Source organism: Phycodurus eques, chromosome 1 (genome assembly GCF_024500275.1).
Source record: "Phycodurus eques isolate BA_2022a chromosome 1, UOR_Pequ_1.1, whole genome shotgun sequence".
Classification (NCBI taxonomy): Eukaryota; Metazoa; Chordata; class Actinopteri; order Syngnathiformes; family Syngnathidae; genus Phycodurus; species Phycodurus eques.
Window position 1 is genome coordinate 23,737,456 of NC_084525.1, and position 24,157 is coordinate 23,761,612.

The window sequence follows — 24,157 nt, forward strand, 5'->3', positions numbered from 1 at the left end:
TAGAGGGAAGCAAAAGCTGAATTATTTAACATTAAACTAAAAAGTTAAAGCAACATTGACCTCATTTGCTCTTGAGAAAATTTTAAAAATGAGTAAATCTAAGGCTAGAACGTGACGTTATAGAAATTACAAATTTCTGTAATATCTCTCTCTCATAACTTATTCACAATAACATATTTTCTCGTATTTTTGTAGCTATTTCTCAAAATCCTAAATATTATTAAAATGCAGATGCCAATGCATTTACAAGCACCTCATTGCTGCAATGTAAGGAATGAAACTTGAGGAACTGTCAAACTACTCAATGCAAAATTAAAATGAGACAAAAGGAAAATGTTTCTTTGTCATTGAGTAAAATCGAGATGAAATCTTCCATCGCTGAATCAATCTCTTTCAAGTGGCAAAGCGGCACTTATTTGCAATTACTTGACACTAACTTTTAACATGGAAAAACATAAACAAGATGTATTCAAATGCCAATTAATATGATTTTACTCCCTCCTCTGGCTGATGGGTATACTGCTCGCTCTCTGTTGGGGTAGTGGCAAATTTATTGACGTCATCCCCGGGAACTCTGCAAACATCAAAATGACCAAGACTGTGAATGTGTGTACGAATGGTTGTTTGCTCATATGTGCCCTGCGATTGGCCGGTGACCAGTTCAGGGTGTACCCCGCCTCTCGCCCGAAGATAGCTGGGATAGGCTCCAGCACGCCCGTGATCCTTGTGAGGATAAAGCGGTACAGAAAATGGATGGATGGATGTCCAGAACACAGGGAAGAAGAAGAAAAAAAGGGGGGAATGGGAGAACATGTCAACTTGTTTCAACTTTTGGTTTGTCCCATTAGGTGTCGTAACAGCCATTACTCGCATGATTTGTTTGGCAGTAACGATAGCGTAATCAAATGAAAAAAATGTTATACAGTGTGTACTGAAAGTATTCAGACCCCCTTAAATTGTTCACTCTTTGTTATATTGCACCCATTTGCTAAAATCATTTAAATTCATCTTTTTCATCATTGATGTACACACAGCACCCCATATTGACAGAAAAAAATGTAAGTGTTGACATTTCTTTATTAAAAAAGAAAAACTGAAATATCACACAGCCATAAGTATTCAGACGCTTTGCTCATTATTTAGTAGAAGCTCCCTTTTGAGCTAATACAGCCAGGAGTCTTTTTGGGAATGATGCAACCAGTTTTTCACACCTGGATTTGGGGATCATCTGCCATTCCTCCTCGCAGCTCATCTCCAGTTCTGTCAGGTTGAATGGTGAACATTGGTGGACAGCCATTTTCAGGTCTTTCCAGAGATGCTCAATTGGTTTTAAGTCAGGGCTGTGGCTGGGCCATTAAAAAACAGTCACGGAGTTGTTCTGAAGCCACTCCTTCGTTATTTTAGCTGTGTGCTTAGGGTCATTGTTTTGTTGGAAGGTGAACCTTTGGCCCAGTCTGAGGTCCTGAGAACTCCTGGAGAAGGTTTTCGTCAAGGACATCCCTGTACTTTGCTGCATTTATCTTTCCTTCGATTGCCACCAGTCGTCCTGTCACTGCAGCTAAAAAACAGCCCCACAGCCATGACGCTGCCACCACCATGCTTCACTGTTGGGACTGTATTGGACAGGTGATGAGCAATGCCTGATTTTCTCCACACATACCGCTTAGAATTTAGGCCAAAAAGTTCTATCTTGGTCTTATCAGACCAGAGAATCTTATTTCTTACCATCTTGGAGTCTTTCAGGTGTTTTTTAGCAAACTCCATGCGTGCTTTCATGTGTCTTGCACTGAGGAGAGGCTTCCTTCGGGCCACTCTGCCATAAAGCCCAGACTGGTCGAGGGTTGCAGTGATGGTTGACTTTCTAGAAATTTCTCCCATCTCCTGACTGCAGGGTTCTGGTCGTCCCAGTTTAAGGATTATGGAGGCCACTGTGCTCTTAGGAACATTAAGTGCAGCAGAATTCTTTTTGTAACCTTGGCCAGATCTGTGCTTTGCCACAATTCTGTCTCTAAGCGCTTCAGGCAGTTCCTTTGACCTCATGATTCTCATTTGCTCTGACATGCTCTGTGAACTGTTACGTCTTATATAGACAAAAAAACTGGACTCCAATGAAGGTGTAGAACCATCTCAAGGATGATCAGAAGAAATGGACAGCACCTGTGTTAAATATGAGTGTTACAGCAAAGGGTCTGAATACTTATGGCTGTCTCATATTTCAGTTTTTCTTTTTTAATAAATCTGCAAACATTTCAACAATTGTTTTTTTTCTGACGATATGGGGTGCTCAGTGTACATTAATGGAGGAAAAAAATGAACTTAAATTATTTTAGCAAATGGCTGCAGTATAACAAAGGGTGAACAATTTAAGGGGGTCTGAATACTTTCCGTACCCACTGTATGTTATATTTTAAATTGTGGGAAGAACAGGTGTCTTTGTGAAGTGTGAAATTCATTTGCTGAAAGGGATTAATTGAGGCATGCCATCTTTAAAGAGGGGGAAAAATGTGGTTTACCTGTCAGATCATCAGCAGGTAGGTGGGCCTTTTTGAAGCAGGGGCCATTCAGCTCAATGCAACTCTTTTGCTTATCCTCCAGAATCACATCTGTTGTGTTGACCAGTAGGAATTGGGGTGCATGTGTGAAGTATAATATTATGAATAATATAATAAATGTACCTTGACTTAGGAGTTTTATTCAATGACCACGCGCATAACTCAAATCAACTTTCCCCATTGAAATGAATGTAAACATCATAAATCTGTTCCAGACCCCCAAAACACCCCAAAATTTGGTAGCATGTTTTAAAAAGAAAAATCGCACACTAAAATGTATATAAATACAGTAATAACTTGATTAAAAATAATTTACAAAAATTAAACGGTTTTTGAAGCGTACTTTATCGTGCTGCTCCTGGTGTGCACACTTCGGCAACCAAGGGGCAGTTGTCTCGCCATGCTGCACTATTTGTATATACTGGGCTCTCGTGCCAGAGTAGCATCTGCTCCATTTGCACACTGATTGAGGAGTATCTGTAACATTTGCACAACCGACATTGTCCCAGATGATCGCACTACTCGTCACTTTAAACCGCATACACTCCATGAAGTCTCAGCGCCCTTTGCACAATGGTCATTGCACCGGACTATCGCAATATTAGTCATTCGAAATGCTCTAAGTGCTAGAGGACTCTGCATCTTTTTGCACAATTGTTTTTTGTCAATGTCTTTATGTCTCCAAAGTGTTCTGTAAATTGACTGTCTGTTGTACTAGAGTGGCTTCAACTACCGGAGACAAATTCCTTGTGTGTTTTGGACATACTTGGCAAATAAAGATGATTCTGATTCTGATGATATCGATGCTGTTTTTTTTTTTTTTGCCAATCTCTGGCAATTCATAATGAGTTAGCGTTAATGTAGTGGGCTTGCATAAGACAAACTTATGTGGTCTGGTTAAATAAATAGTGTGTTACACTAAACCTCAACTGTGAGTGGCAATAAACAGCTTGAAGCAAAATTGTCATGATCTGCCAAACTGCACACGGTCAGGCAGAATAGACATCATTGTTAGAAAAAAAGCTCACCCTAGAGTCTAATTTTTGCTTCCAACACAAAGCAAAAAAAACTAAACCAAACATTTTTTTTTAAAATAAATAAAAACAATAAACGACCCAAGGATGGATTGTTACTCGAGATATTGGTAAATTGGGGTACTCGTAAGTCAAGGTACCACTGTACATTATAAAGAGCACAGAGCTGGTTGTATGGAGGGTGACAACAAACCAGTACCATTGGTAAATGCGTTTTTCGTCCCATTGTCTTCCGTTCTTCTTCGCTTCCTCCAGCAACCACTGATGCTGCTCTGGTGAAACGGCTCCAGGCTGAACATATGCTCCCGGTTTGTCGACATGTTGGGATCCAAACCTCTGAGTCCTATCACAGAGGATGGATTGTTCTGGTGAAACAGAGCTCTGGCTGTGACAGGATCCCCTTTCCTTTGTGTCTTTCTTCATTTTGGTTTTTTTCTGTCAAGCACCCATCCTTGCCTACAAGGACGTTGACACAAATGTTTGGTGATTGTGCACCTGCATCACGATCAGGGGCGAGTCCAGGTCGAGTACCTTGGGTGGCCTGAGCCCATGACCTAATTTTGGGAATTACCCTTCTGAAATTTGGAAAGGTCGATTTCACCTTCAAAGGCAATGCATGGACATTGAAATTCAGTCATATCTTGCTAATTGCTCAACCGATTTTCGTGAGGTTTACTTTTTTGTTTATTTTTGTTAAAAAAAAAAAAAAAAAGTCAAATTTTTTTATTATTATTTATTTGAGGACAAATTCATCGGGTGGGCGAAGGCTAACGTTTTGAGTGGGCTTGATCCTCGCCACTCATCACGATAAAGTAATATAATGTCACTTTATTAACTCGTGACATTTGTCAGCAGTAACCTGAATGTCATTCTTTACTCTGAAATTTGATTACTTTTCCTAAAGTGATTCAAAATAAACAAAAATGAAAATAATAATTAAATAGTTATAGTTATAAATGAAAAAAAGTAATTCTTTTGTACAGGTGCAACAACATTTGTGTACACAGGACGTTTTGGGTCAAATTTGAACCGTGCCGAAAAAAAATTATTTTGGCTTTACCAATGTGTTTGTCAAATCAATTACAATGTTGTAATTGTAACAATCTTAAAATTGTGACACTGTACATGTCATGTATGCATGTATTTCTTACGGTGCAGAGGTACTGTAACAGTTTGGTAAGAAGGAGCTTGCAAAGGTCCAGAGAACTGTTTGTGTTCCTATCACATTTGCGCAAGTTCCTGCAGAAACATGCGCCTGTTGGTCTTGAAAGGGTTGAAACAGTTAAAGAGTAAAACAGCATATAAATGATCATACATCCTAAACACAAGGAACAGACGTCATACAGTGATCAGAGGGTGTCTTGACACAGGCCCGAGATCTGCACCTGCAAAAACAAGTACCTGCAATGTTTTCTCTGAAAAGTTGATTAAGGATTAATCATTCATTTATTAATATCAGACAGGCAACAACTACATTTTAAAAAGATCTGTAGTGCATAATTTAACATAGACAATTATAATGAAGATATTGACCTGCAACATTAAATGAACAGGCTGTGAGGGATAAAAAAAAGCAGTTAAGTCTTCAAAGCTGTTTCTCTATTACATGAGTATTTTACTGTAAACCTTCTTTTCTCAAACAATAAACGCTGATTATAGTATAAACCATAGCAGCCTTTTTCTTTGCTCAAAGCCCAGAAATGAAGCGACACTTGAAGCATGCCTGTTCCTACAACCATGTTAAGTGAGATCAAGAGGAAAAGTGTGCATGCATGTGAGAATGAACATTCTCCTACGCAACTCTCAGGAATTTCTCTTACCTGTCTGTGTTTCGATGTGGACTGCAGGAGGGGGGGCTCCTACCCTCCGCTCACTCTGCTGGCAACGCTCCAACCCTCCCCCTTCAACCCCTCCTGCGTCGCCCCACTGGCCATCTGCCAGCTCAGCCTCTTCTGCTGCTGACATCTCCTCTTCCTGTTTTTTCTTGAGCTGAGAAGAAGGCATCATCTTAATCTTACAGAATATCGAAACCAATAATTTAAACACTCTTTGTGCAACTTTGTCCGCTGAAAACGCTTTTCACAGTGGTCAAACATTGCAACCACACTGGCGGCCTGTTCAGAGCACCCACTTTACAGAGGTTGAGGACACCAGTTGAATGACATAACTCACGTCAGACTTAGGTTGCCAATTTTAGGACTTGAGACTTTCTTGGCTTAAACTCAGAAAGACTCAACTTGACTTAGACTTGAAATTTGAACTTGCTTGAAATTCAGTGTGGTCACAACTTGCTTGAAACCTGAAGTTTAAGACTTGAGACTTACTCATGAGCTGCACATACTGTATGTGACTTACTCCCTCTTGAAACCCACTTTCATTGTTGGCAAGAGGCTATGGTTAAAGTACATTGATGAACAAACACACCAAGTTCAGTTTGCTGTCCATGTCTTTCCACATAAATTAGGATACAACACAATACATATTTGCTAACTAAAAATCTGAAGAAAAAATTCATTTAAGGGACCTTGAGAGTATTATTGTTAACAACCACTGGTAATCACTACTAACAGCTTTGTCATTAGGCCTTGATTTCCCGTCACCTTACTCTGCTAGAACCACCACAGTGAAGCGTTCACTTGGATTCACCTTTGTGCTCACTAAAAATTATAGAACACTATTAACATCGTGTTTATATTCTGTAAAACTAAAAACCAAACAAGGTTCTATTTTTAAACTGAGTTCTAAGCAAAACTGCGTCACATTTGATTGAAAGTCTAAACATCAACATTCATCAGCATGACTATTTTGTTTGTTAATCCACAACGCTCCAAATTTGTAGTGCTACTGGGAAAATGCATTGTTTGTTTAAAAAAAAAAGAAAAAAAGAGATGGCTCATACCTTACACTGCTCTTGACTCGTCCAGCTGGACTGGGAAACACAAGGTTCCTTGGTCTCACATTTTGGTTGATTGTCCAAAGATCTAGAAAAATGTTCAGTAGGGGTGCTGGTGCCAGTATTTTTACCCACACCTAACTGGAGATCCATGATGTCCTTGGTGTTCTCCCCATCGCTAAAGATGGTGACTGTGGAATGATTTTCCAGCATATGATCCTGAGCTAAGCAACCACTGACATTGTGTCCATATGCAGGAGGCTTGGGATCAATGCTTTGGGCACCATCTGGTGTGTTTTGTTCTCTCTTGTCAATAGAGACACACAACAGAGTTTTGGTGTTAACTCCACCAGCTGGGACTTGCAGACAGGCATCGCCACATGCTGGTGTCTTACTGGTACAAACTGAACCATCTGAATGAGTGCTGCATCCAACAGCTAGACTCTCCAGGAATCGGGTGGTACTGGTGCAAATACAAGAACTTTCTTTGATTGCACAGATATTTGAGGAGAGGTTCTGATTGACCTGGTCCTCTTCATCACTTTCATCAAGTCCATCAGCACCATATTCACCTCTTTCCAAGCTGTTAGAAGCACATGGGACTTTACTTGGCCTCTTTTTAAAAAATTGTTCAGGAGACGTTCGTGCACAATGCATCGTCTGCTGGTCTGGGAGGTCTTGAGATGGACTAAGAGAATCTTCCATTGATATTGCCTTGCTTGGAGGAGGAGGAGGTGAAGAACAGTTGTGATAAAGAGACGGTGGCTGGGATGTGGAGGTTTGTATGCCTTGTTGCCCTGTAGTCTGGCTAGCAAGGAAACCTTTGTCCTTATTGGGCGATAAATCATCTTCAACTTCTTCAAAAGGCACAGCGACACAATATGTGCTCTCTCTAACCTCAATGAACCTTTTGCAAAAAGATGTTAAGGTTTGGTTTAAAGTGTGTTTGCTGCCACTACCACTTTGTTCGGGATCTGATTTCTTGGCCTGGCTCGTCTTTTCTTGGCTTTCTTGATTTTTGCATTGGTCTACATTCCAGGTTTTAGACAGAGTCTTGTTTGAGAATTCTTTGAAGTCCTTGTGAGCTGTGACAGCAGACGAAGTACCCTGTGAATCTACTATGTGGGGAAGACCCTCTTTTGTGGAAGTGTGAGTCCGGCCACTGCTGCGGCCAAGGAGGATGGGGTGGCGGTGGCCAGGTCCTTTGTCTGGTACAGTTATGTGCTGCAAGGACCCATTGTTTGTAACCGAGTATGGAAAGTAGCCTAAACCAAGTGGAACATGTGAGTCAGTGTGGATTCGTCTGGAAGTGGATCCAAGTTCCACGTGTGGCTGTTGTTGCTTTGGTAGATTTGGTTGGTTGTCTTGACCTTCAGCCTTGGAAAACATTTGTTTTCCAGAGAATGTGTGTGTATTTTTACTGTTTAGAACATGTACTGTTTGCCGGCCCAACTTTGTGGAAGGGAATGGTTCACAAGATCTTGGTGAGGATGGGCTGCCAAGCTGAACTGCTCTTGAGCAAGGTAAGGTTTGATTCTGTAAAAAATGTCCAGTCTTATCCAAACTTAAAATGGGGGGAGAAAACTGAGTTATTTTGGGGGTTCCCTGGTTATTTGCTGATATAGTTGCAGGAGGAAAAAAAACGTCTTTTAGGCATTGCTCCTCACCAGCCAATATCCCATATTGCAACTGGGCTCGAATATCTAATTTGGACTGGAACCCGCTTAATGAGCCTTTCATTTTATTGGCAGAAAGATCCCAAGGTATTTGATTTACTTTTCTGTCCATTGATGTCCTTGCAGGTGACAGACACTTCTCAGGAGTGCACTGTTCTGGGCTAGAGTCAATGTGTCGACTACCGCTGGTTTGTCTCAGGGAGTCTAGTTCAGAACTAAGGCTGCCAGTGTTGATGGGAGAAATCCCAGAAAGTTCAGCTGACAATGCGGTGCTCCTCTTTGAAGTCTTTTTAGAGTCTGCTGTTGTCGGAACTGGAAGCAACACTGAGACAGAAGCTGGAACAGAATTATTTACTGGATCACAAGCAGAGCTATTGCTGCTGGAAGGACCAGTCTTGGTTGAAGTGAAGAGCCAGGACTTTGCACTACTTTTGTTAAGATGACACTCATCAAAGTGAAAAGCAGATGATAGGGGCTCCTGGTGGAAAGAGGTGCTGAAGGCAGATGGTTCTTGATGTACCAGAGGTCCCTGCAATGTGTGCAGCTGTGTGAGGGCAGCTGGGGTGGACGCATGCATTCTGAACTGAGGTTCCAATTGGGAAGAAACACATGCAGGAATGTATGAGGGTAAGTAGAAGAGTCTATCTTCAGGTGAGCTGCTTTCTGTACCGGATAAGCACAGAGACTGGTATGCTAACTGCTGGTATATGAATGAGGAAGACTGGGACAGGAATGAGGCCTTATACGCCATGTCGAGAAAGGGGTACATGGTTACATCAGTGTTAGGACTGATCCAAGGGAGTTTCAGGAAGCTATTGATACTATTGAGGCCCGAATCCAGAGCCTTGTCATTGGATGTGACTATGCCTCCAGCTGCAGGCACGACGAGTGCTTTCTGCAGCTCTGGTGAGGAATTCTTGGAAAATCCATAAGCAGGCGGGAGAGATGTGCCAGGTCCGGCCTGATCTGTTGAGATAGCATGTATACCTGGAGGGAAAACACTGTTTCTTAGGAGTTTTTTTTCCACCAGAGACTTGGATTCTAAACTGACGGAGGCTGGAGGGTCCATCCAGAAAGCTGTGCTGGCATCCACCTGCAACATACATGAGAGTCTAGTCATGATGACAAGAAAGAGTAGATTGCACAGCAACTACTCAAGCAGCAGTAAATAAACATGGATTACCTTACACATCACAACAATTAAACTGAAGATTCATTGTAGTTGTCATGATCTGTGTTTTTGTTGACTTTGTTTTGATTAGATTTAGTTTTTGTTTCAAGGTATGTTATGTTTTCCCTGTCCCTTTTTCATCTCATGTCTACTCATTAGGTTTTTGACCCTACCTGTTTTCATCAGTTCTGCTCCTTGTATCTACCAATCAGCTTGAGTTCGAGTTGATTTCTTTCAGTCTGTGTCAGTTCATTGTTGTTGTTGCAAGTCACGTTGCCTGAGTCACGTCAGGTTTCTAGTCGTAGTGAGTCTATTCCCTGTGTTTGTTTGTTACTGTGAATTTAGTTTTTTTTGGGGGGGGGGGGACTTTGTTTATTGAGTATTTTGAATTTCCCATGAGCCTGGTAACAAATTTTTTTTTTTTTTTTTTAAGATTACTCATGCTCCCCTGTCTTGTCTCCCTGCTGCGCTGAGCTTGGCTCCACCATTTGCCTCCACACCAACACCATGAAAACCCAATTGTGAACCAACACCATGAAAACCCAATTGTGACACTGGTCTAGTTTTGTTTGTCAGTACTACTGAAAGGTGAATTATTTTGATTCATGCATGTATATAAATGCCTTGTAAGCAAGCTGATCATTTGAAAGGTTGCGTGTCTGTCTTTCACTAAACATTAAGTTTGAATGAAAGTGGTTATGCTGGCAACAAATTTGAATTTGTCATTTGAATGAACCCTCTTGGACTGTGCAGGTAATCCTTTGAGCTCAGTTGTTGGGGCTTTACAGCCGGGGTAGGATCACACAAGGCAAACGGGTCCTCGTAGATGAGGGACCAGATAAAGCACAGCTTCAGACACTCTTCATCTTTATTTTGCCAAGTATGCCAAAAACAGTAGAGGAGTTTGTCTCCGGTAGTTGGAGCCGCTCTAGTACGACAATAGACAGTCAAAAGACAGATAATACTTTTGAGACAAAGACATTGGGAACCACAGTGACTGAGCAATAAAAGGATGCAAGAAATCTAATAATGCTGGCACAATTTCTGTTTTGTTTTTTTGTTTTGACAATTGTGCAAAAAGATGCAGACTCCTCTAGCAATTATAGCAGTTTAAATGACGAATGGAGCAATAGTCCGGTGCAATGACCATTGTGCAAAGGGCGCCGAGACTGCAAGAAATGTATGCAGTTTAAAGTGACTTGTAGTGCGATAATCTGGGACAATGTCGATTGTGCAAATGATGCAGATACTCCTCAGTCAGTGTGCAAGTGGTGCAGATGCTACTCAGGCACATGAGTGGCCAGTACTGGTCAACAACAGACATGCAAATAGTGTAGCGTGGCGAGACTACTACAGTGAGTGCACGAGTAATGAATAATTGGCCCGACAGAAATGTGACAACAAATTGAAGACAGAAAATTGGCAGCATGTTGCAATGGAATTGTAAGACAACTGTTTAAGAAGTTAATGGCAAGACGGAAGAAGCTGTTGGAATGTCTGCTTGTTTTAGTTGGCATTGTTCGGTAGCGCCTGCCCGAGGGAAGGAGCTGGAAGAGCCGGTAACCAGGATGTGGAGGGTACAAGAGGAATTTGTACGCTCTTGTCTTAGTTCTGGCAGCGTGCAAGTCCTCAAGGGTTGGTAGGGGGGCACCGACAATCTTTTCAGCAGTTTTGATTGTCCATTGCAGTCGGAGTTTGTCCTTTTTTGTAGCAGCACCAAACAGACTGTGATGGAAGAACACAGGACTGATTTGATGATTGCTGTGTAAAACTGACTCAACAGCTCCTGTGGCAGGCCGTGCTTCCTCAGAAGCCGCAGGAACTACATCCTCTGCTGAAGCTGATCACCCTGAACTGGTCGCAAGTCTGTCACAGGGCACATATTGACACGGACAACCGTTTGCACTCACATTCACACTGTCACTGAGTGGGAACTGAACCTAAACTGCCTGCACCGAAGTCAGGCAAGTGTACCACTACACTATCAGTGACTCCTAATTTTACTCACAAAAAAAATACAATCATATTTTAATATATCCATCCATTTTCTGAGCCGCTTCTCCTCACTAGGGTCGCGGGCGTGCTGGAGTCTATCCCAGCTATCATCGGGCGAGAGGTGGGGTACACCCTGAACTGTACGCCAGCCGATTGCAAATCACATATAAACAAACAACCATTTGCGCACACATTCACACCTACGGGCAATTTAGAGTCTTCAATCAACCTACCATGCATGTTTTGTGGATGTGGGAGGAAACCGGATTGAACGGACAAAACCCACGCAGGCACGGGGGGAACATGCAAACTCCAGACAGGTGGGGCCGGGATTTGAACCCCGGTCCTCAGAACTGTGAGGCAGTTGTCCACCGTCCCGCCATTTTAATATATATAATATTTAATTAATACGTATATTATGTATTGACTAGATAGTTAATATATTTTAAAATCATGTTTATTTTATCAAAACAAATTTGATAAGTGCATTGAACCTTTATAAGAAAACTAGGCCGCTGATCCAAATTTTTGCACCGTCAAAGCAAATCAAGGGGGGTTGGCTGAGTTTATTGCCCCTTCAAAACCGATCAATAGTACGTTTTCAGTTATTCTATGAAAATGCTATGCTATGACTTACTTTTTTCACTTTATTTCTGAAGTGGCATTAAACAGACCTGTCACAAATAAGAATTTGCGTCCAGCAGTGCTGCAATTACTAATTGAGTATTCTGCTGACAATTGTATTTGAATAATCAAGTATCGGGATAAAATATATTTTTGCTTGATTAAAGTGCAATTGTGAATACACAAGAGAAAATGAGACATTTCACTTAATAATGAACGACCAATTGGGTTCCTCTTTTAGATAATCAACAGTATTTTCCTTAAATTCACAATGTGCATAAAGCAGGAAACTGCATTTCTTGTGAGTATCAAAAACATAAGGCATTAATTTAATTTAAAAAAAAGGAACACAAGTTTGTCAACTCGTTATAAAGGTACAATTTTATCCGACTGTGGTAACTCACTTGGACCACTTGGGAGCACTATGTGACAGATTACGTTGCAAAAAGAGGCGAAAATAAAAAGACACGAAGAACAACGTAGTTGCATGTTGAGTAGATGATCGCAATGTGCTGATCGATTGGTAAATAAAGTGAATTAAAAAAAAGAAATACAGTTCAAGACTGATTCTTGAGAACACAACACTGATTAAACCAGACTGTAATGTACAGGAAGCCCAGACAGCGCACGGCCGGCCCGCCGTGTAACTATTTGCGTGATCGCGCACAAAGCTAGCTGCTAACGAAAACAAGCGTACGTGACGTCAAGCCGCGCAATTACCACAATGCATTGTAGATTGTTTATTTAATTGTTTTTGCAATAATTGACTTTCTTATTGTTACGTTAAATGTCATTGTCGTTTCTGTGTATGTTAACAGTGGTTCTTGGAATGTATACCTTATTTAACTGTCACATTTATTGCTGATTTATGTATGGCAGGCCAGTAATATAATAATGGCATGGGGCGCTTTGACATAAAAAGTAATCATTAAGATATTTCTATTCTATTCTATTGTCACTTATCATATTCTTCTATGTTAAAGCTGCAAGTTGCACATAGAGCTATCAAAAGAGAAAGCTACCAAGTGTTGTTTTTCCAGTGCTTTGGTCAAAGGAGCAATGGGTTCATGTCTACGTGAAGTCACGAGTCGAGTTGCAAAGTTTTGTAACATATTGTCGAGTCTAAAGTCATCAAATCCAAATTGATGTCCGGGTGAGAGAATTTCTGTTGACCTGAAAAATATTTGTCCAAACAAAAGAAATCTAAAACTTATCATCAAGTTAAAAAGATGTCATGTTATGTATGACGTCCACCACAGCAGACCACACTGACAAATGAACAATCCCAATCGACCTTGAATGAAGTTGAAATTTAGGTCGAAAAGCTATCAGAAATATTGGAGTCAAAATACCTGCAGCGGGAATGTCACAGACACCAGAAATAAAGGAGTCAAATATTATTATTGACAAGCTGCTGTATTTTTTGACTCTTTTACTTTGTCCATGATGTAATTTAAAGTGCCACCCTTTGCCTCTGCCCGTGTGCCACCCCATCATCAAACGATTCTAGATCCGCCCCTGCAGAACGAGTAAACCTAAGTTCGAGCGACCCAACGACACTGAAAAGTTCGACGTTAACTTGACAAAAATACAGTGAAATGTTCAACTCACCTTTTTGTCTTCGGCGGGGAACGTTTTATTTGTCTTTCCCCGTGCCCAAGTAACCACATATGTCGTCATCGCTGTCGCACGCGCACACGCACGCTCCCGTGTGTCCAAAAAGGAAGCGTCCAGTCCAACAGCATCGGCTTGCGCGAGTGTATTGTATTATAACATATATTCCAACTTGATGATGATAATTTGAAGGGGGAAAAAATAAATACGGAGTTTTTTTTGTTTTTTTTAAATCAAGAATTGGAAAATCGTGTTGAGACTGTCGAAGAAAAGAATGCCATGTTATGTCCGCGTGTGCACGTGTACGCGTGCGCCGGTCCGCTCTTGCGCCTCACTTCACTTCACTCCGGCTTCTTTCGAGCGTCAATTATGTCCGTGCTATTCTACGCTTCCGGCCTCTCTTTCAAAATAAACAGGATACGGCAACTAGAGGTGGCAAAATTACTCACATTAAGCAGGAAGAAGTACGGGGGACGACGAGATATACAGATGTAACGCCTAAAAGTACAAAATACAGAATCTGAAGCGCACTTGAGTACAAAAGTAAAAATGAAATTCGATTGCCAATTGTATGGTGGCAAAATACTCACACTCGGTATTAGCATAGAAGTAGGTGTGTAAAGAGAAAAAAAGAAAAAATCCTGCATTTACGAAATTAAAAGTAAGAAAAAAAAGTGCACACTGAAATATAATTGAGTACAAAGTAAAAATTAATTCGTATTGTCAATTACACGTAAAGAGGTGTCAAAAGTACTCGGAGTCTGTACTTATAAGCAGAAGTAGCGATACATGTGCAAAAAGAAGTAGAAAGTATAATGGAAGCATAAATTCATCTCCTTTACTTAAGTAAAACTAAAAAATACAGACTGAAACCGACCTGCACTCGAGTAAAAATTCATTTTTACCAGAGGTGGCAAAAGTACACGCAGTACTCAGATACTTGTGTAATAACATTGTGGTAAGTAGTCCTGATTCAACTATAATAGCAACAATTAAATTAGTATTCAAATAACATTTAAGCTTATAGATTGAATTGTGAATTAGAAACTTTTTTTTTTTTTTTTTTAGTTCAGTCGCCCGAGTGAAGATCTGTAACAGGGCTGTGCCAAACACAGCAAAATATAGGTTGGTTTATGACCTGATTATTCTTGAAAACATAACAAAAAGTGAGTGTTTTTCCAACATGTTGGTGCCTAACATTTCCTCCAACTCTATAACTACGGTTAATAATATTTTTCTTTTAAAAATAGAGCCTAAATGCCTGCGCGCACACAGTTCTGTACAGTGTATATAATTTTATTACAAGACGCTAGCTCCTCCATGTGGATTTATGGAGAATCACAGCAGGCGGCACTTGTAGCCACTTGCCAAATTTAAATCATGAAGTTGATTTAATTTATTTTTTTATTTTTATTTTTATTTTTTTTTAAAGTAGGTCTCTGGGCAAGAGGTGGGGTACAACCTGGACTGGTGGCCATAACATTTCAAATAATCCAGCCACAAAATACAAAAACATGCAATTGTGTAAATATAGTTGTCCTGAGACAAAATGTAACTGTAGCGGTGGTAAAAGCGAATCCTAAATTAAATTTAAAATACCAAATAAATAGCTCTTGAGCAGCCCCCATATGGCATTTATCTCTGGTCCCTCTCTCTTGATGACCAACCTATAAATCAAATATAACCAATAAAATAAGCTTTACATCTGCCTTTTTGTATGATTTCATTGATAGGTCATCCTTGTAATTTTGTAAATATTTTGATTTATCACAGCCGTATTTTAAAGAGGATGAATTATCCTTTGAGGTTGTGACTCTCAACATAGACGTAACCCTGTTTGTAAAATATTTTAGCCATCTCGAGAAAGAGACACAAAAATGAGCTACATGACTTAGCAGAAACGACATGAAGCTAATTAATCTGCCTTTGCGTACGTCTAAGGTAAAGCCTCTGTTATATTTTTCATATTTTTTTCCGTGGTTTCAGCCATGATGGAGCGTCACTCAATCCAATGCAACCCTGTTACTCATATTCTCATATTAATATCAAAGTTTTTCTTTTCTCATATAGCTAGGTTTGCTCTGAGCTAACTAGCATAGTACAGTAACTAACACAGCTAGCACGTACTGTCAAGCAAAATTGATTTGCTAGTTGCAAATCAGTTTTCCTCAACCATTTCATTAGAATACAAAAAAATAGATTAATATTAAGATGAAATGTCACTCCCCCTACTTAATTCTAAAGGGTTTATTCAGCAATATTTTTGAAATCTGTTTTTCAAGTGCCTGAGTATGTGTAACAGGGTTGCGTCAAACACAGCCAAATATATCCCAATCTTGCTTCCGAGCCATGAGCGAAGAAACGTATTATTTTACAATAATACAAATTATGCAAATTAGCTGCACCGTTACATCATGATCAGAACGGCTTGCTCACAGAGACCTTTTCAGAATTATATTTTATAACAATAATAATAATAATAATAATATATTTTTTTACACATTATTGACCAATCTAAAATTTGGTAAATAGTTTGGGTCGCAAAACTACAACTCAATTTCACTCGCATTATGTCTCCTCAAGATTGAAAGTAGAAATAGGAAATCCTTGATAGACTAATAAAGAGTGGAAATACCGTCGTTAGGTTAGATTAATTTGATTACAACATGTACCATTTTATAGTTTCAAGATTCCCACCATAACCACCATTTCCTTGATTTAACACACACTGGTAAATATAAAACCCATTTCAGTACGCATAGTGTCTACTAAAATGGAGTACAAAAACATTGCAGCAGCCTGCACAAATGAATGGCATTTAATTTTGTGAATTTCAGGTCACTGAATGAAAAGTCATAACATTTCAGGGTGAAACAATGACATTTAGAGTATTTTGTATTGCAAAATGTCACATTTGACCCGTCAACATTAAATCAACCAGAGCAGGCAAACAAGTTGTCCGACTTTGAAGAGCAGCAGTAACTCTGCGTTCTGCCTTCTGACAGCACGAGGTGAGGGTCACGTGACCGACTGACACAGGCTACAGATGAACACGTGATACGAGAGAACAAACACGTGGCCATCTGTTTGGAAGGTCCATAAATGCTGGAATTATTTGTTGTTTCTGCTGCGGTGGTCAGTTTGCCTGCAGGGAGGTTCGATGGGGGTGTAGACCGATGCGTTGAGGGGGTCAGCTGGGCTCGACTGACACAGCGGGGGAAGGTGGGGGTGGGGGCTGGGGTGTTATTTGTTGTACAAATTCTGAGGGGGTGGTGTTCTCCAGGGTCGGAAATTAGTTTGCTGACTGGAAGCAGATGTTGAGTTTGGTGACCTCATGACATCTTACAGGTTTTTCCTTCTCTGCTCATGCACTTGAAATGTTTAATTGTGTGAGCATGTGTGGGTGTGTGTATAAATATAACGTGGTTTCTTCTGTGTCATCACAAGGAGGAATCCTCAAACAGGCAACCACAACTACCCTAAACAGATCAGCTAAATCAATGTGACCTTAACTGTACTTCAAGTACAGTTGTACTTCGTCTTAAGAGTTTAATTTCTTCTGTGACAAAGATCATAATTCTTCTTCCTTTCCTTTCGGCTTGTCCCTTTCGGGGTCGCCATCCTTTTTCCATGGAAGCCTATCTCCTGCATCCTCCTCTTGAACACCAACTGCCCTCATGTCTTTCCTCACGACTTCCATCAACCTTCTCTTTGGTCTTCCTCGAGCTCTCTTGCCTGGCAGCTCCATCCTCATCATCCTTCTACCAATATACTCACTATTTCTCCTCTGGACGTGTCCAAACCATCGAAGTCTGCTCTCTCGAACTTTGCCTACAGAATATCTAACCTTGGCCGTCCCTCTGATGAGCTCATTTCTAATTTTATCCAACCTGGTTACTCCTACAAAGAACCTCAACATCTTCATTTCCGCCACCTCCAGCTCTGCTTCCTGTTGTCTCTTCAGTGCCACTGTCTCTAACCCGTACATCATGGCTGGCCTCACCACTGTTGTATAAACTTTGGCCTTCTTCCTAGCAGAGACTACTGGCACATCTTCCTCCACCCGTTCCAACCTGCTTGGACCCGTTTCTTCACTTCCTTACCACACTCACCATTGGTCTGAAATGTTGACCCCGATTATTTAAATTCCTCTAACCTCATCTGTCAGCCTATCCTTCACCAGTGCAAACAGGAAAGGCCTCAGGGCTGATTCCTGATGCAGTCCCACCTCCACCTTAAACTTCTCTGTTACAGCTAGATCACACCTCACCACTGTTCTGCTGGCCTCATTCATCCATTCATTCATTCATTCATTCATCTTCCGTATTGCTTATCCTCAGAAGGGTCACATACGTGCTGGAGCCAATCCCAGCTGACTCTGGGTGAGAGGCAGAGTACACCCTGAAACGGTCGCCAGCCAATCAATCAATGTGAGAGGAAACCAGAGTACCCGGAGAAAACCCACGCAGGCATGAGGAGAACATGCAAACTCCACACAGCTCTCATACATGTCCTGTGTTATTCTGACATATTTCTCTGCCACTCCAGACTTTCTTATGCAGTACCACGGTTCCTCTCTGGGTACTCTGTCATAGGCTTTCTCTAGAGCTACACAGACACAATGTACCTCCTTCGGACCTTCTCTGTACTTTTCCATCAACATCCTCAAGGCAAATAATGCATCTGTGGTACTCTTTCTAGGCATGAAACTATACTGTTGCTCGCAAATACTCTTGTCCTAAGTCTAGCCTCCACTACTCTTTCCCATAACTTCATTGTGTGGCTCATCAACTTTATTCCTCTGTAGTTCCCACAGCTCTGTACATCACCCTTGTTCTTAAAAATGGGGACCAGCACACTTTTCCTCCATTCCTCAAGCCTCTTCTCACCTGCTAAAATTCTGTTGAACAAGCTGGTAAAAACTCCACAGCCACTTCTCCTCGATGCTTCCATACCTCCACAGGAATGTCATCAGGACCAACTGACTTTAATTTTTCATCATCTTTATTGCCTTTCTAACTTACCCCTTACTGATCATTGCCACTTCCTGGTCCACCACAGTTGCCTCTTCCACTCTCCCTTCTGTCTCATTTTCCCCATTCATCAACTCCTAGGAGTATTCTTTCCAACTGTCCAGCACACTACTGGCACCAGTCAACACATTTCCCTCTCTATCCTTAATCACCCTAACCTGCTGCACATCCTTCCCATCTCTATCCCTCTGTCTGGCCAATCTGTATAGATCCTTTTCTCCTTCTTCAGTGTCCAACAGGGCATATATGTCCTCATATGCTTCTTGTTTGGCCTTTGCCATCTCTACCGTCGCCCTACGTCGCATCGCCATTTATTCCTTTCTCCCCTCCTCGGTCCTCTCAGTGTCCCACTTTTTCTTAGCTCACCTCTTTCCTTGTATGATTTCCTGTATTTGTTCCACTACAAAGTCTCCTTCTCCCTTTTCCTACCAGAAGACACAGCAAGTAATCTCCTGCCTGTCTCTCTGATCACCTTGGCTGTAGTGGTCCAGTCTTCTGTCCACCGACAGCCTGTCTCACCTCTTCCCGAAAAGCTGCACAACACTCGTCCTGTCTCAGCTTCCACCACATGATTCTCTGCTCTGCCTTTGTCTTCTTGACCTTCCTCCCCACCATCAGAGTCATCTTACACACCACCATCCTATGCTGTCTAGCCACACTCTCCCCTACCAGTACCCTACACTTTGTAACCTGCTTACGATGACATCGTCTGCACAAGATGTAATCCACCTGAGTGCTTCTAAGTCCACTAGGTCACCCTATGTTCCTGCCTCTTCTGGGGAAAAAAAGCATTCACTACAGCCTTTTATATCGTTTTTGCAAAGTCTAACACCATCTGTCCCTCCATGTTCCTTTCCTGGATGCCGAATTTATCCATCACTTCTTAGTCACCGCTATTTCCTGCCCCAACATGTCCATTAAAATCTGCACCATTCACGACGCTCTCTCTGTCTAGGTTTCAGAACTACTACGTCTAGTTCCTTCCAGAATTTCTCTTTCACCCCTAGGTCACATCCTACCTGTGGGGCATAGCCGCTAATCAAATTATTCATAACACCCTCAATTTCAAGGTTCAGCCTCATCACTCAAGCTCATACTCTTTTCACCTCCAAGACATTTTTAGCTAACTCTTCCTTTAAAATATTCCCTACTCCATTCCCATCTACACCATGGTAAAATATTTTAAACCCTGCCCCTAAACTTCTAGCCTTACTGCCTTTCCACCTGGTCTCCTGGACACACAATATATCAACCTTTCTCCTAATCACCATGTCAACCAACTCCCAAGAGTTTCCAGTCTTAGTCTCCACATTTAAAGTCCCCACATTCAGTGATAGGCTCTGTGCTTTCCTCTTCTCTTTCTTCATAAGAGCCCACTTTCCACGTTTCTTCTTTGACCCACAATAGCTGAATTTCCGCCGGCGCCCTGCCGGTTAACACCGAATGTGCCGAATGTTGTTAACTCGGGCAAGGACCGAAACAGTATGGCATTCTTTGGATGAACGTTCATATTCTTTTGGCAAAGTTTTAAGACAGATGCCCTTCCTGATGCAACACTCTGCATTTATCTGGGCTTAAGCCCAGTCTACAGTTTGCACTGGCTTGTGCCCTCCATAGGGCTGCATTTGACAAAGATCGTCAGTCATATATAAAAATCTAATTTCCCCATTGAAATTAATTAAAATGGGCTTAAGTTCCCTTCACTGTTACATTTTAGAAAACAAATGACCAACACACAGAACAAAGAAAATAATTTCTATTTCATTCATTCATTCATTCCTCTTCCGTATAGCTTATCCTCAGAAGGATCTCGGGCATGCTGGAGCCTATCCCAGCTATCTTCGGGCGGGAGGCGGGTACACCCTGAACTGGTCACCAGCCAATCGCAGTTAACTCAAAGTGAATAATTTCAATGGGTTGCAGGCTTAATGCAGTTATTGCAAGTAAGGGTTATGGCACCAAATATTAAATGTTATTCACTTTTCAATTAATTTAATAATACCTGTTCCAAGACTTTTGTTCACTTGAAAAGTGGGTGGCTTCAAACAAAAGGTGCTCTGTCCTGAGTTGTTTAACACATCTCGATGTAAATACCATGAAATGAACTTTTGTCCCATTTATTATTATTATTTTTTTTTGTATATTTGTATTTACACTTCATGTCGGTTATGCTTTTAATAGAAAGCACAATAAAGTAATAGAAATATAGACACACTGGGCTTGAAACCATTATAAAACTATATAATTATGAATGTGTTATTACAGCTAACTAGTGCAAGTGACGAGTGTAAAGCGGTTTAAGTGCAAATATATGTTGTGACTGAGCAAGATGGTATGACTTGCTTAACCCAAGTAATGATTCAGCGAATTTAGTGGGGACTTGACTGGACTTGCTTCGTTTTGGCCACAGTAACTTGGGACTTGATTGAAACTTGAAGGTTAAGACTTGAGACTTACTTTTGACTTGCACATGCAGTATGTGACTTACCACCTCTGCTAATAATACATCATTTTACATAATAGAGCAGTGTTGTTGTTTTTTTTTTTTGCGGAAACCTGTTTGCGTTGTCCCCTTCTGGCAGTTCACGTGATGCCTTCAAGGACTTTTAGTTACATAACCAAGCACAGCTGCAGCCAGTTAACTGGCCAATAAATGTTACAGCAGTGACACACGTGAGGCCTTGTCAGCACAAAACTGTAATGGCCATTTCTTGTTCCCATAAAATGTTTTCCACTTAGTTGTAGAGTCAACGTGTCGTTCGTTTTACCAGATGTATGACCTGAGATGTTAACAACCTCGTGTCAGCAGACCTGCACCTTCACTCCTCACAGGCTTCTGGCGGTGGAGCACCAACACCCCGAATGGCAACTGAGAAGGAAATTAGGAACACAAGAGTCAGTCAAACATGTCTGTGCGGGCCATTTCCAGGCGGTTCCCCTGACCAAGGTGCTGACACGAGATCTGGTTATGATCCCCGGGCGCTACACCCTCCACTGCTTCTCAGGAATGGGTTAAATGCAGAGAACAAATTCTGTGGGGGCAAGTAAGGAAGGGATTAGTTATTGTACTTGAGTAAATTCGTCAGGTGTCTGTAGAGAGTTGTCTTGAGATACAAATTCGTTCCATGACCACGCTCATAACTGAAAACACGTTTCTCAAATCTAATCCATTGAAATGAATGGAAATGTCAATAATCTCTTCCAGCCTCCGCCCCAAAAAATTATGTTTTAATAAAGAAAATGACTCTCTATAATATGGTGCTTTATAAAAACATATAGAGTGGTAACATAAAACAAAAAACTGCAGCATAATTTAATGCTTCAATTTAAATCAATGTGCTGTTCCTTCTGGTGTGCTCACCTTAGCCACCGGTCATACAAACAAATGACGAAACGTATTGGGTTGTTTTAAATACAACGTGTAATTCTCTGTTTTGTTTATTTTGACAAATTTTAATAGTATATTATACATTAGACAGCTTTAAGCCTTTTTTTTTCTGAAGAATTGTTACTAATTGTATCTGCTAAACCGCTGCTTACTGTGAAGTTGAGTTCACTGCCACCATGCAGTGCTCTTATCTCAAGCTTGGCCTTGCATATCAACGCAAAAAATATTGTCCGAGTGACAGCTTGTATATTGGAAAATTTGTAATTCGGGTCATTTGTATTTCAAGGCACCACTGTACTTTAATTTAGTATTTAAGTTAGTATTTATTACTAGTACTATATTAGTATAGTAACTATTTCTAATTAATTTGTTGTGTTTGACCCCTTTATTTCACAGCACGTCAGTACTCATTCATTCATTCATTTTCCATACCGCTTATCCACACGAGGGTCGCTGGCGTGCTGGAGCCTATCCCAGCTGCTACTCTTTAATTTGTCAAAACAGTCTTTCAAAAAAAGTTTTTTTTTTTTTTATTTTGGTTGAAAATTGTAAACCTCCCCCTCGAGTAAAGCAGTTGAATTAGTACTTCTACTTTTACCAGTCTTTTTTTTTTTTTTTTTTTTTTTTACCTATACTACTACTTAATAGACAGAGTGTGAGTAATTTTGCCACGGCCTGCACAGGTCATCTGCAGAGAGGTCGCCATTGCCAATCACAGGACAGGTAATGACAATGGCGCTTCGCTGGTGCTGTAATTGGTCTGATCTGCCGCAGGGTCGTCAGGAATGCGGCATGCCGCACCCGCGGCCAACACGCTTCGACAAGCATGAAGGAAGATGGCAGATTACATAACCGGGTTTGATGGGAAACAGTTTGCCAGCTCAAGGCTGCACGTCCTTTTAATGGCGCCCCAAGGTACAGTTGAGGTGAAAGACTCACCACATGTCCAAAAACCACCATTCAAGGACGTCAATAACTCAACAAGAAGCAGAAACTGTCTTCAATGGATGAATATGTTGTTTTGTTTGTATTTGTGAAACAAACGTTGACTTAGAGCTTGAAATTGAAGGATGCAAGGGCCTTTTTTGACATTCTCTTATAGACCTAATCCATTCATCCATCCAACCATTTCCGTACCACTTATCCTCACTTGGGTCGCGGGCGTGCTGGGGCCTATCCCAGCTGACTCAGGGCGAGAGGCGAGGTACACGAGAGGCCAGTCAATCGCAGGGCACATATAAATAAGCAGCCATTCACACTCACATTCACACCTATGGGCAATTTAGAGTCTTCAATGAAAAAACCCACGCAGGCACGGGAGCAGTGTTGCCACAGTTACTTGACTGATTAATTGAGCTTAAAAGTAACTCAGGTACTTTCCTGATTATTTGATTTCCAAAGTAACTTAAGTTTGAAAAAAGTAACTTTTTAGTTACTTTCGGCAGGTGCCAAGTGTCAGGAACATCACTTATCCACAATACAAAAAAACTTAACGGTACCTATTACATGGTAATGTATGCCACACAAGTTACAGAATGACATGAACATGAAGCAATAACTTAAATATTAGTGTAGTTGAAGCCACATTAAATGAGCAACTTAGTGCAGACTTGACATGATCAATTAATTAATTAATTAATTAGTAACTAATTACTTACTTTACTCATTACTCAAAATGGAGTCAAAATGCATTTTGGAGTAATGTGTTACCGACAGGCGGCACGGTGGACGACTGGTTAGAGCGTCTGCCTCACAGTTCTGAGGACCGGAGTCCAAATCCGCGGTATCTCGACAAAGGAGAAATAGTCACTAACACAGAGTTAGACAGATTTGTGAACAATATTTGAGGGAAAGGGCCTTTTGTGTATGTTAAAAAAAAAAAAAAAAAAAAAAGTTTTTGATCTTTGGGTCCAGCTCATGAAAAATGGGAGCAAAAACAAGTGTTGCATTTATATTTTTGTTCATTGTAGTTCTCAGTCTTTGCACGTTTCGAGCAATTATCTTCAAATCATTGTGTACATTATATTTAGAAACAAATCTCTGAATTCACTTTAAAGGGTTTTATGTTTATTTGAGGATCATGAATGTGACATGCTCACAATTGACAAGGAGCAGAAAGTATAGAAAACCATTTTTTTTGCGTGTAATAGAATAATCTTTATTCAGCAGGTGTTATG

General features: G+C 40.9%; 1 protein-coding gene across 1 annotated transcript in view; it reads right to left on the reverse strand.

Moving 5' to 3' along the window:
- The window catches only part of LOC133406332 (uncharacterized), a 37,526-nt gene extending 23,632 nt beyond the window's left edge, over positions 1-13,894 (reverse strand). Inside the window, exons 1-5 of the mRNA XM_061683868.1 lie at positions 13,557-13,894; positions 6,486-9,248; positions 5,407-5,575; positions 3,786-3,929; positions 2,514-2,603 (exon numbers count right to left, since the gene is read on the reverse strand). Coding sequence (XP_061539852.1) covers positions 2,514-2,603; positions 3,786-3,929; positions 5,407-5,575; positions 6,486-9,248; positions 13,557-13,625 — 3,235 coding nt within the window. The 5' untranslated portion in view covers positions 13,626-13,894. The remainder of the gene's footprint in view (positions 1-2,513; positions 2,604-3,785; positions 3,930-5,406; positions 5,576-6,485; positions 9,249-13,556) is intronic.
- Between the last annotated feature and the right edge of the window lie 10,263 nt (positions 13,895-24,157).